At 35.2% G+C, this 14,800-nt stretch overlaps 1 protein-coding gene across 1 annotated transcript in view; it reads right to left on the bottom strand.

The window, feature by feature from the left end:
- Nucleotides 1-11,751: 11,751 nt before the first annotated feature.
- Nucleotides 11,752-14,800, bottom strand: part of Dscam4 (Down syndrome cell adhesion molecule 4) — a 215,175-nt gene continuing 212,126 nt past the window's right edge. Inside the window, exon 41 of the mRNA XM_067115984.1 lies at nucleotides 11,752-13,194. Coding sequence (XP_066972085.1) covers nucleotides 12,966-13,194 — 229 coding nt within the window. The 3' untranslated portion in view covers nucleotides 11,752-12,965. The remainder of the gene's footprint in view (nucleotides 13,195-14,800) is intronic.

Raw genomic sequence — 14,800 nt, 5'->3', positions numbered from 1 at the left:
TGTTTTGTGTTTTATGTTCCTCTTTACAAAAAGCCGAATTGTATTAGAGCAAAGGCAAAAGTGAAAAATCTGGAGTGGATTTTTTCAATAAAGACAAATATTAAATTCTGTTGCCTGAAATTAAAGTATTAAGGAATTTTTTTTAAATTTGACATAAAAACACTTTTCCAGATTGTAGTGATTTTCTTTCAGATTGAAGTGATTTTCTTATCTATAAAAAATCTGCTAATCTAACTTTTTGGATCTCGTAAGAAGGAGGATCTTTTTTGAACAAGTAAAGTTTTTCTGAACACACATATATTCAGAGCTTTTTTGTTACCATAGTAAGTATTGCCTTTGGTTGCCTCAAGTTTAGAAAATTTCTTATCCTTTTTACTCGAGTTTTCACCATTTTTCGGCATCTCTTATCCCAACCTACTTCTTAAGTCTCCTTCTTATTTATCAAAGTGTTTGTCACTTTTCTCATCGAACCTCGTTTTTCTGTCATCTTTCTGTTCCATTCCCTCCTAATCAGATTCTTTTCATACTTAATTTTTCTCGTTTCAAAACAAAATCCATTATTCGAACATTTTTACATTTATCTTTTAGCTGCGACGACTTTCAATTTTCTTATATTTAGGCCCATTCAATGTAACGTTCACTGCAGTAAGTATTTATACCACTTTCTGTTTAATAAAAGCACCATTAGGACCCTGGCATGTGACACAATGGGTAATCTATATCACTTTGACTATTCAGTGACCATACTGGTATTTACTTCAATGACAAGTATTTGAAACAGTAGATGTCCATTTTTTACATCCTTACCACCACTCATTTCCTTTCAGAACCTTCATTGTTGAGCTTAAACTAACCAAAAGTAATTCTTTTAATTTTAGATGCAAATTTACAAAGGGAGCCTGCAGACCAGTGTCAACCTTATAAATATTTTTGTTTTGATTACTTAATCCTGCCCAATTTTTTTTTTCATTGACAGACCCATTCCATAGCTTTTATGTTATCGTACCTTCTCTTATTCACCTTCTCTCGCAAAATATTTTTTCTTTGGGGAAGCGGAGGGACGGTCTTTTTTACTTAGACATATCTACTTTTCCCTATTAATTGTTTTCTGCCACCAGTTATTCTTATTAAAAGATCCAGTCTTCCTGTTAAATTAGCTCATTGCTTCTCAATTTACTGCTGTGGTTGGTTAAGTACCTTCTTCTTATGAAGAAAATGTGATTTTCGGAGACTACTGAATGAAATATTAGTTGCCTTTCTATCAAGTGCATAATTCCTCTACGCTTTATGAAGCTGAAAACAAGTGCTCAGAACCAGATACATTACTGAGGCGAACCATCTCATAAGGCATGGACTGGTTGGGTAGCTACCCGATGTCAACAGGCCAAAAGAAACGCTGATAAATCACTGAGATTTCAAGACTTAATTTTTGAGAGTCGGCATATCCCAAATACTCATAAAATTGCATGCGGTTGTTAAACCCTACTAAACGGAAACAATGATCTAACAGATCACATTGCCTTTGATTCACTTTCCACAATCAATGTATCATATCACATTGCCGCAATCACTCACAATCTTCATGTATTCCTTTGCATCTCTCGTGTACTTTCCGCCTCCAGTCCCTTCCAGAGTACTTTGAGCCTCTCGATCAGCTTTCCATATTACTGATCACCTGGGGGCCTCAAACTGTTACACTGGTCTGGTTCATGGCAAAGGAAACTTCTACAGTATACTGTTATTAAAGTGGAAACAATGTTATTCTGTTGTGTTTTAACAGTATTTTTCCGACTGTTGATATTAACTTGATGACATTCGGACCTTATTCCTATCTCTCTAGTAATTTTTTTTCTGACTTAATTTGAATTCATTTTTGTCTGTCCTGTCAGTATTCATTCTTCAAACGTCTTAGGGACAGGAATATGTACGCTATCCAAAATTCCATCATTTTTTATCATTTTCAGTATCCTGCGAATTGGAATCTTAAAAATACTTTGCCCAGCACTTAGTTTATGAGAGTTACGGTGGAAGTTCTTGATCTTTATTTCAGAAGGCCGACGGAACGGAAATCTTTTTATTATTTAGTGCAGCCTTGAAATATCACAGAAAGCAGGCGGCTCACAAAAGGAGAAATAACTTACAGGGATACAACAGCCGTCTCTTGAAAGAGAGAAGCCTATAAGAACCCACGAAAACAGACAGGAAATAATTTTAAATGTTGGCAATAAACACATTATTTCAAATGTTGGCAGTAAACAGAAGTAGGAATTTGAGTTGCTACCTGTACACTGCCGATCTCCACCGACTAGTTACTAATTAATTCAAATGTTAAATATAGTAAAATTGGGTTATTTTAAGGCAATATAAGAGGAAGGCTCTCTTTCGCCTCCATGGAAGCAACAGGACCTATTGGATGGGAACAGCAAGACCAACTTACCGCAAACAGGTCGAGGTAATGTCGTCGGTTACGCGAACTGGTTTTGCTTCCTTCCTGTCAAAAAGAGAAACAAAAGACCCGCTGAATTATGCGAAATAGTAATCAAAATTTCAAGACACAAAAACCTAATCACTTGATAACCAAAAGCAATTAATAATTTCAGATGTTTGATTTTGACAGCACTAGTCTGAAGTAAAATCAGTATTGTGTACGTTAATAAACAGGCCAAATTTTTTTGTCATCAGAATGGAAAGGCAAATACCCCGTGGAATAAATATAAAATTTGTTAGAGGGCATAAATGCTCATTCAAGATCATTGCTGTTCGAGGAATAAATGAAACAATAATTTGTGTGTGTGTGTGTGTGTGAATAAATGAAGTATATGAAGAGTAAACCCACTGGCAAAATTATAAGCATAAGGACAGATAAACAAAAAATTAGGTATCAGAACAGACCAAAGAAGATTAATATACCATCAGAGGAGGGCAAAAGGTCATTCTCTCCGAAAACAAACACCAGAATAACATGTAAAACTTTATTTAACATGTTTTCATTACAAATAGAATTTAATACACTATATAAGATAACCATATAAATGCTTATATAAACAATCGGTGACACTCTTACATATTCTAAGTAGCAACATCAAGCCTGCATCGAAACTCCTTAAATAACACCACAGGGTAAACTTCGGTATATTTCTTGCTGCGGGTAATTTGCCTCGCAGCGCAGTATGTCTTCGCTGCAAATGTTTCACTGAAATAAGCCTTACCTCTGTTCGTCCTCGGCTGAAGTTGAGGGAAAAATATAAGTACAATGAATAAACACCTTATCACAAGTATCGGTGGAATAATATGAAATTCAAAAGCATTCCGGGTTAAGCTGAAATGAAATTTGAAACCGTCTAATACTTTCTCAAACCAGCACCAACTAATTTATCATAAAACTGGTTCTTAGCTGTTAACCTATAAACTGAGAGTAAATTAATTATGTAACATGTTAATTAAAAGGTAAAACTATAACAAACTTTAGAGTTTTCAGGAGATCGCTATATTCCACGTCTTTATATAGCTGTAGCTAGATTCGCTTATGCTTTAAACATTAGAAAATCTGTGATATATCTTCAAATGCTTCGTAAAAGGGCATAGCTACAAAATGCCAACATCCTTAAAAACATTAAATATCATGTGAATAAAAATGCCCATATTTCATCGTAAACATTTCTTGAGACTTTGACCCAACAAATACTGAAACTCTCGCATGGCTGGCATGACTGAATGAAATTTGACCTGTGAATGACTTCATTTCACAAGGAAGAAAGACACGGCAATGTAATATCATTTAAGGTGTTTCGACAGTCATTCTAAAGTGTCCCTTATAACCATTTAAGGCGCACACTTTTAAAATCTTGCTGACCAAGGACCTCACTTAGATGTTAGCACAGGGGATGGCAGTACAATGACTCTAAAAGGGCTTTTGCAAACCATTTCATTAAATCTATCACATTACAAGTAATCAAGGTCGGCAACAGCTTTAAGAACGGAACGTTTTCGTTCTGGGGAAATCACAGACGTTAGCGAGAAACGGCTCAGTGGTCACTGTTTGCACCCTGAAACTAAGCAACTGTTTACTCAATGTGCAGTTTGAATAAGTCTGATTAGACTGGTTTTGTTTTGTGCCAACCTTCACCATTAGCTGATTGACCTCTGTTGAAGTCAACAGCGAACACAGCAGCATCTGTTGCAACATCTACGTAGGGTCTCCAATTAAGGCTCGCAAGACAAGCATATTCTTGAAAACTCTGCCAGGAAGACAAAATGATATGAAATGACTTAAACTGGACGACGAAAATACCACCAGATGAAAATATAAGACGCAGTTAGTATGTTCAGATACTATACACAAATTATGATAGAGAGCAATGGTACTCATGAGTAAGTATGCTTCTCAGTAGGCTACTTCTGTACATTGGCTTATAGTAATAACACTAAGAACAAAAGACTGTGGTACCTGTACTGTACGTGACTTGTACAGCACGCTCTAAATCAAAGTAATACATTGTAGGACTGCATGTGAAGTACTAGAACCTGAAAGCTTTCATTATTTTATATGTGCGCGTCTGTACGGATATGTGGATGTATATACAGAAAACGTATGTAAATCGGTGTATGTTCGTATGTACGCATGTTTGTATAGATTTATGCATATACATACATATATAACTGTATGTGCGTATGTATATATACGGACATCTATCCTTATGCAGTATCCAAATATACACTATTTACACACACTCACACAAGCATATATACATATACTGACTGTATATTTTATCTACATCCTTATATACAAACATATACATGCGTGTGTGTGTATCTATTCACACATGTAAAAGATACATAAAGCAGTCAACCTATCGAAGATCGTGAGTATACTAAAGTCAGAATTGACTCATACTCATAAAGCAACTGACACGGATCACATCCACCTTAGTTTCAAGTTACTGTTTTTGTATGTACATCATACATTATACTGCGCATACGTAAACTTGTACACCTTCCAGTGTGTGTATGTATATGTGTGTATAGACTATATATATATATACATACTGTATATATCATTATGAAAGACCATTATGGATACCGAAGTCCATGACGATCTACAGAACTGTCCACTGATGGATTTGTTTGTAAACGAAAACTCATCTCTTAATAAAGTGGCATATTAATACAGACAGGAATGTTATTGTGAGGAAGAAATTTTCACTCCAAGTGATGTGAGAGAATGATTAAACCGGTAGACTCTCGATTTCGCAACTTCCAAGATCGTGGAAGAAGCGTGAACTCAAAAAGGCTCTCGAGAGCGATGGGTAAATCAATTTCTATAGAGCAACCAGGGGGCAAGTATCTTACGAAGCTAAAATGAATATAAACTGCTAAGTCTCTGTATCGGTTCATAACAAGAATGGAATGTGAATAGCTTCCTCAGATGTGAGAACGATTTTCCACAGAAAGAGGCAAGTCCCACGTTGACCACAAGCAGCTCTACAGAGCTTGAAATTTCTTGTGGCACATAAAAAGTGCATCCAGTTCCTTATAAGCTGACCTGGCCACTTCATGATATGACCCTTCCGAGGCATGGGACTAATTATTATACAGCCCACAACAGTGATACACCAGAGACGATCAATGTCCAAAAGGGTCTTGTGAGCAATGAAGTAAAATAGGGTTCTTTTGCTCAGTTCAAAGACCCTATCGAAATACTGAATAGCGTTTCACGTGGATAAAATGAACGAAGAAAGGCTTCCTAAGAATGTTAGGAAGGAAAGAAAGATTATTCGCATTATAAGAGGTATTTACGCATCCATTTCAATAACAAAAATAGACTAGTCGAGAAGAAACTAACTGGAAATGAGTTTGCAGAGATGGACGTGGCCAGAAGCAGGGAGTTTGACTAAGAAAGCCATCGCCTACACAACTTCTAAAATCCGCTGAAAATTTCAACATAAATAATTTAAATTGCCCCAAAGTTCCTGAGAGAAGTTGATCAGATATAAATAAATAGAGATCTTCATTACAGAAAGTCATAATGTTTGAAATATTATATACGCACACATACATTATACTCATGTGTATATATATATATATATATATATATATATATATATATATATATATATATATATATATATATATATATATATATATATATATATATATATATATAATGGTTCCACTTGCATACATAATTACACACACAACAACCAACATCATTACCTATAAATATATATATACAGCATAAACAGACTATAATATATATCAATAAATTATATACAGTATATATTGAAAATGGATGAAACAATTTTCAAGGTTTAACAAAGATAAATAAAGCTGTTCACTCTTACTTAAAATTCAACAAAATTCAAGTAAGTAAAACATAAACTGCAACATTTTCAGAATTAAGAACATGACAACAGCAAACAATAACATTTTTTATCAGTTTAAATTAAGGTCCAACGGAACTTTAAACATAATTTGAAAAGATAAACTTGTGCAACATCAAAACAGTATCATTCATTTTCTAAATAAAATCCATTCATACTTTTCTTTACAACTCTTAGCACTTATACAGTACCTCCAAGACAAAAAATTAAGTTCCTGACTGTTCTTTTGACACCATTGGATTGGTTGGAGACCAATTTTTGTTTTATGTAGAAACCTAATCTGGAATTTTTTCCTATTAAAGAGAAAATACAAAAAAAAAATTGCATAGGAAACTTGAAATATGATGTATATATTTATGTTTCTATGTTATTTCTCGTCCAATAAGAATAAGAAAAATATAAAAAATATATTTACATTCATATATACTCGCAAACGCAAAAGTACGTATTTGAAACTAAAGATTATAGGCTAAGTTAACAGGATTCCACTAAGAGACTGGAGTATGAAGAAAACAAGAAAATGTTCATTTATTACGCCTCTTTTAACTATCGAGAAAGGAAAAAAGAAAAATAATGGAAGTACAACAGCACGTCTAACCCTCTCAACATACATTCACCCCAATTTTGTCTGGAACCTCAAATTCCTTGGATGTTTAGCCTCTCATGCACTTATGTCGAGCATAAATAGTTCACTATTCTCTCGATCGCATTCTCAGCCTTCTTTCTGAAGCATCTAATACTCCGTTACCTGCAGCGCTTAATAAAAAAAAAAAAAAAAAAAGCCTCTTTCTCTGCTATCAAGTACTCTTTCCTGACTTCTTTACCAACCTGCTCTGCATCTGTTTACTTTTCATTCTCTCACTGCCTTTGTTTACTCGAACAGGAAATACTCGCCACTTTTATGAATCTTTTTCACACAGCCGTGTTTCCCGGATGTTGTGCCTCTATTTCACCAGAATTGTAGCGGGCGTCTTTTGTCGTTCTCTACAATTTCCTTATTTTTGGGTTTATTTTACCCGTTCTACCTAAACATCAAAATCAGTTCGCATTATTCCTATCTTAACCTTTTCAAACTCGCGCTTCAAAACATATAAATACGCCTCTTAATGCTCTTATTTGTGCCTGCTTTTACACCCTTGTAGATGAATGAACTGTTTGTAAAAGCTGTTTATTCTAAGATACTCAGTTTCCATTAGACGAGAAGAATGTTGCATTAATTTCTCACAAAGGGAGGAAGTCACGGACTGCAGTGAAGAGGAATAGCCCAACTGGCATAAGGCCAGTTTAATCTAACAACAACAACAACAACAACAACAACAACAACAACAACAACAGCATAAGTTTAAATGTAAGACAACTTGAGAAAGGAAGGTAAGCTCATTGCCTTGCTCGATGCGTAAACGGATCATGAAAGGAATAGAAAACGAGACAAAATACTTTTTGAAATCGTAAAATAAAAGTCTCAAAATGAAACGGTACACCATGACAACGTATAACTACGAATATAAATCAGTTTCATGGTATTTTCTCCATCTTTCACGGTACATTTCGCGTTTGGAATTTTATTAAGTTTCAAGGAATACGCTTGAATATCAAAGAAACCTACGATATCGAATTGGACGTGTTGTAATCATTCAGAAAAATGACTCGCTCAGTATATAACAGTGGAAACTGAAAAAATAATTGGCATAACCATGCAGGATGTGAGATCGAATACGAATCCGTTCATTTCTATCATAATTGGAATATGTTACACACAAACATATTCGAATTAAAATCTTCTAGAATTACAGAAAAAACATAATTTTCCCTTGTTTTGTATTCCTTCAGCTGGGTCATCCATGCACCATTCATCATAAACAATCCATGACTGGCTTTCATGCAAGAAGAAATTCTTCCGTGAGGCCACTATTGTCGTCAATGCACTAAAGATTGCCTTTATGCTATCATCATTATCTGTTCTGCAGTTTCACTGAGTAAAGTCAGTTTGGTAGTCCTACCAATCCACTGAAAGTTAACAGGGAACCACAGCTTATATATCCTCATTTCTTACACCTCGGATCGTGAGACCCTTCTATATACACTCCAGAATGGAGAAGATATATAATTTATATGCCAGAAACGGATATTCCGACAGATGCACGACGCTATAATGTCACACAACTGTGTCAGACATCATATAGGCACAGGTGTACCAGTCAGTAACTCCGCACAAATACCAGGTTACAAAGTGACACAAGTACAAGGGGGAACAAGGTATGATGCAGCGAATTATAACCTATAAACCGAGAAAGCTTCGCCAGGCACGACTTTAGGCTCAATATACCACAGCTATTCTGAGCAACTAAACAAACTTTTCCATTAAAAAGAGAAACTGAGTGCTGATAGCTTCAGTGACAATTTCGAAATTTACTGCATAAAAATAAATGTTCGCTTTTTACTTATGACGGATTTCTATCTTCGTTTCCTGTATTCTTGATGCTAAAGTTTACCGTATGCCAAAAACCAATGGACAAATTGTTGGTATACCTGTGTTCGTGTATATCTATTTGTGTATTAACTGCTCAACTACATCAATACATAACTGCATTTATCCATTTACAAAAATAAACATACATCAATACTTCTGTGTGGGTGCACATATAATATACATGTATGTACATTTGTCTATTTTTTACATACAGTATACATTTAATGTGAACTTAAATACAATATTCATATATACATCTATAATAATACTAACATATAAAACCTATACATACATACTTTATATATATATATATATATATATATATATATATATATATATATATATATATATATATAATATATATAACCTATATACACATACTATATATATATAATATATATATAATATATGTATATATATATACATATATGTAGATATATATACATATATATATATACATATATATATATATATATATATATATATATATATATATATATATATATATATATTCAGAACATGAGATTCCGATTAAAAATCATAATAGCAATCCTTTTATTAAATCACTCTAAATAAAAAGTACAACTATACAATACTGAATATCTTTATGTAAACAGTAACTACATACATTAATAACAGTTTCACGTTATATACAGAATAATATATGTCTTTTATCTTTACATACATACATACACACATACATACATACATGTAAAATATATAAATATATGTATACATAATTATTTGTACGTGTCTGTGCGTGTGTGCCTTTGAAGTGTAAGTGTATGTATATTACAGATGTTTCATAGTCAGATAGACAGATGAACAAACAGAGAGTTAGATATTATATGGATATGGAATATATATTTCACTATAATTTCAATAATTTCAATACACACTCTATTATCACATCATTGGTTACTTTAACATGTACACCTAGTCTAATTTATGCACCAATTTAACAAGTTACCTTGGTTTAACGTGCTTCAATGAGCAAAATTTTATACATTGCACCATCTTCAGCAATCAATAAGAATATCAAAGAAAAATGAACATGTGATGTCTGTTAGCTCCGTTAACTAAATTAAAAACAGGCTACTAAAAAAAATCCACTGCAAATTAAATGCATTTCTATCATGCATAACCATTTGTATTCACAGTAAGGATCCCTAAAGGCTCTATCTACAAGGAAAACCAGCTACGTAAGAAAGAAAGAGAGAGAAGAGAAGAGACTCAAAGATACAATGACAATGGGGAGACTGACTAGAGTAAAACGATCGTCAGGGTTCGAAAGAAAAAATCGAAGTCCAGCTGACATTCTGGAATAATAGGGCTGTCCTCCCTTCCACGTTTCTTAATCTATTGTATCTGTGATTATTACATCTGATGGTGCGATCATGGATGACTATTAGGGTCATATGACGATAATTGCTTTTCATTCAATAAACCTTTTCGGAGGAGTAAGCCATCGAGGCTTATATCTTTCCGTAAAAATTTTCTAAATTTAGTAATGTATACCTCCCGTGATATGGATTACATGCAAAACAATCCCTCTTTCAGGACTCACAAATGAATAGATTAACCATTTCAAAAGTAATGATACAAAGAACGCTTCCTTCATTCACGGAAAAATAGCAAGATAATCATAAGTAACAAAAAATGAGAACAGAAGGCAATGCTATGTAATCAGAACGCTAGCTTCACTCCATCCCTTGTCAGCGTGTGTTTTAAAGCATCATACGCCCAAGCGGACAAATGTCTCCCCTTTCAGCAGGTAAATTATATGGCAAGGAATTGATAAGGGCTGTTTCAAGTAGAAACCATAAGATCGAGTCTCGTAGACTTTAGACCAGTAGCCAATCAGGATTAGGTTTTTCTTCTTTTAAAGACACACCCTGAAATTCGGAGATCCGATTGGCTGTAGGGGAGACAAACTCCACGTAGGACGCGTCCTTCGTGTCCTCAAGGGATTGGGGTAAAAACTAAACAAGACGAAGAAAAGAAAGGACTGTATAGCTTGGAAATACTCTGATAATACTGCTACAAAGATAAACATGATCTGTTGAATCACTTCATTCCACTAATATTCGCTCAAACCTAGAAATCATAAAAAGTAGTGTAAGCATAAGCTCCTTCATGGTAACAAATATACATAATGCATCATGTATTCCTTCTGTGCCTTTTAAAACATAGGCATACTAGTGGTATCCGTTGTAGCTTACTGCTAAGGAATAATGATGGAAAAATAGCAATATACGATATATCAGTAGGTATCCAAATTTACAATATTCTGACTACCCTATTTTGAGAAAAAATATGAAAGAATGTGCTTCTTTTTGGTAATCATTTCTGATCAATCACTTCTGTGCTGGTATGATGTGAGTAGGAATCAGAATAGAAATCATAGAAAAAGAAAGTCCAACATCACCCGCATTTAAGAAACACTGATCCTTACGACTAGGGATATAAAAAAGAACAATACATTACATGGCTTAATATCAACTATACATAGTTTACTACCTGAGGCCTCGTTAGGGTGAGAAACAAATAGCTACAGACTGTTCATGATGACTAGCATGACTACTAACGGACAAGTCTACCATCCTGATGATGAGCATGTAATGTGGCCAGGCCAGGTCATACACGTCCCATACGCCTTGCATACGTCGAGCGGGTGACAAAGCTACATCTTTTATTACTGTCTTGGAGAGACTTCGTATCCCATTTAATACGTTCATCGAAAGGTGCAATCAGTCAAGAAGTATAAACTGGCTTCGACCAACTACAGACAAATCATCCGCAGACAGTGATGTCACTATGGCACACTAAGTAGTTTGCCTGTTTACATGGTGGTGCTGCTCTTCATTCAAGTTTTGTTAATGGAACAGACTCTTTCATCGAAATATAATAAGGATGTATGGCCGAAAATCAAATGTTTCCGTTGTAGAATAAATAGTGGAAGATGGAAAATTTCAAGACCCAATTACATTCTGAATAAATCTTTTGCGAATAAATCAGTGCATGGCGCAAAAATGAAATCGGTTGGCCACTTGCTACGATTCCTGCTGAATGTGTTCAGCAAAATATATCAAAATTTCGTTTTTGTTTGTAGCAAACCACAAATCAGAAACAAGGCAAACTACTGTACATGTCTAATATTAACTGTAGTTATTGCAAATGTGGTATATGGTACAGTAACTATTGTCGTACAGATTCTATGGTGAAATCTGTGGCGTTATTTGGCAATGTATTGAACATCTAACACTACACAATAATAACACGGAGAAATGTTGGCTGCCTGCATGGCGTGGATATGAGAGAAGAAAAACACTCGTAGCTAGATGTTGTCTCACAAAGACTAGGCGTCAATGTACTCGTAATTCATACATCACATTTTAGCCACTTGAAAGTCTTCTATACGTCTGCTCGCCCCATAGGGGCAATTCAACCACACATTAATTCGGACAAGAGCAACGCTAGTTTTTAAGACGTGGCGAGACGAGGAGGATTCTCGCCCTACTTTGAGAGGAGTCCCTGCATGGCACCATGGGCCAACATTGTCCTTCCCTGCTGGGCTGCAATGGGGTTATCCACGTGACTGACAGTTAGTATAGAATTCACTACGCTTGTGTTACGACCACATTTATAGCACGACTGAACTATTCTTTCTAGAATTCATCGCCATCATCAAAAATCATCGTGATGAGATGACTGAGAGGGGTTGGCAATGGATGCAGATTAATACTGACTACTGATGATGACACAAGACACTTCTTACGAAGAAAACACTCATCTTTTTTTCCCCCGTCGCTTCAGTAAAGAAAAAAAGGAAGAAAAGATTTTCGTTACCATAATATTGCCATAACAACATCAATTATTTTGCTGAAGAGGACCGCGAAATCTCCTCAAAACCAAAATGAGGCACGCACTTATCTAGACGACGATGATGATATACCTGCTTTGCAAATATTGCACTGGACACCAAAAATGCATCATTTCTCTCTGGACACTTACAACACATTCAAAGCGGTTGAGAAAAGGATAATTTGAGAAGAGAATTTGATATTGATATTCGTAGAGCTGTTATGGAATGACGCTCGCAACTGAAGGTGATATCAAACATTTATTTGATAGCCGGATTCTCTCGGTCTCGCTCCTTTGTAGTATTTTTGGATGTGGTGAGACTTGGCTGAAAGTCCAACAGCTCCGCGCTTACTTCCCCGATCACAGTCACCCTCGGCAAAGGTGGCCCTTGCATCTGAGAAACCTCGAGGGGGAGGTGGAGGAGGAGCGCCGACGGAAGAGTGGCGCTCGGTGAGTGGGAGCCGATCCGAAGGTGCGTGACTGTTGAGAGACGGAAAGACTCCAGTTACTTGACTGCCATTCTATAAAGGTAACAGGCTTTTCTAAACATAATGGAAAATTTGGGTTCTGTCGTATTTTAAAAAGTAAGAACAAGTCAGGCTAAAATCGTTAGCCGAAAACATATTTATCAGTATGAATACCGGAGAGATTTTCTCTTTCAACCATAGTAAGTTATTAAAAACGGGAAGTATCGCACAAAAAGATCCATACATGAGGAGCATTGTAAGGCAATCTCCATGTACTCGAGTGGATATTTCGCTGCCATTCTTGTCAAGCATCTGATTACTTGCCATACAATTCCTAAAGAAATTTCAAGTGATGGCTGGGTATAAAGGGGCCATAAATTACTGCACTTGTAATGAATCCTGCGACAAAGTAGCGACAACAATCGCTCATATAAGACCGGAAAAGTAAACAATTCTTTTTTTATGCTCAGTGATATAATTTTCAACCTATATTTACGCATGTCGTATAAACGCTAATGTATTCATGCCGAAATGGTTTACTCCTTGTCTTAATTTGCTGCAAAACCTTTGACACAAATCATCCCTTAGCAAATAGAAAAAAAATGTGAATGATGATATAAAAATTACTGGATCTTCGATAACTGATGTTAGTAGTGACAATTTCTCAGTGAAAATGATATGCTGACCTTTCAGCAATGAAAGTCACCAAATACAGGAATGCAACCACAATGGACTTCAGTCGAAGGCTTGGCAAGAAGAAAGCAGTTACAAAATATCTGCCGTGAATTGAAAAGTATACTATTGACTCAAATACAGTAATAAGTTTACTGGTCACAGGAAAAGGAGTATGCCACAACTAACCACCTGTTCATAAATTTATCGGCAAATCTGTTTATCATATTTCCTTCAGAGTGTCATCTGACAAACTTGAAGTTCAGCAGCAAATAATTATATTACCGGTTTCTAAATGACTCTGTAGACCTCGTTGTATACGATGGCATGCCTATTTAAATCATCAAAGGAAAGTTCAACATTAGTCTGAACTATTATCGGGGTCCTTTAAATGGAACATGCTGAAACTGATATTTACTTTTTCAACTCCTTGGTAGGATGCGGTTAACATTAATTTACGACAACTATATAGAAGCACAGTGTGTTCCACTGCTTCTACACTGTCACAAAACTAGCCACACAGTTTTTCAAGTGTTGTACTGGAAATTTATAGATGATGTAACATGCCTACTGCAATAACACAACGGTAAACTCAAAAAAGACACTGGCTTGAGTATAGGCAGAAACATGTTAGTACTGATCAAGTACATTACCATAAATCTGTTTCAAAATCACATATGCTGAGAAATACAATACTTATAACAACCAAAACACCTGTAAATGAATACAGTGATACATATAAACATTGACAATGTTAGGCTATCCTGTTATGCAAAAAAGGTGGTTTCTACATTACTACAATAACTTATTTCAAAGCCAACAAAGTAGATACTTGATGTTAAGGGTTAAGCCAAGCATCTAAAATACCAGAAATAAAGTTAGTTCCAAGATACGAAATTCCAAAGTTAGCAGACCAGGAAATTAACAAAGGGCTGCAACGCTTATCA

This window comes from Macrobrachium rosenbergii, chromosome 14 (assembly GCF_040412425.1).
Source record: "Macrobrachium rosenbergii isolate ZJJX-2024 chromosome 14, ASM4041242v1, whole genome shotgun sequence".
NCBI lineage: Eukaryota > Metazoa > Arthropoda > Malacostraca > Decapoda > Palaemonidae > Macrobrachium > Macrobrachium rosenbergii.
The sequence above is the reverse complement of the archived record's forward strand: the minus strand, read 5'-3'. Positions and strand labels throughout refer to the sequence as shown.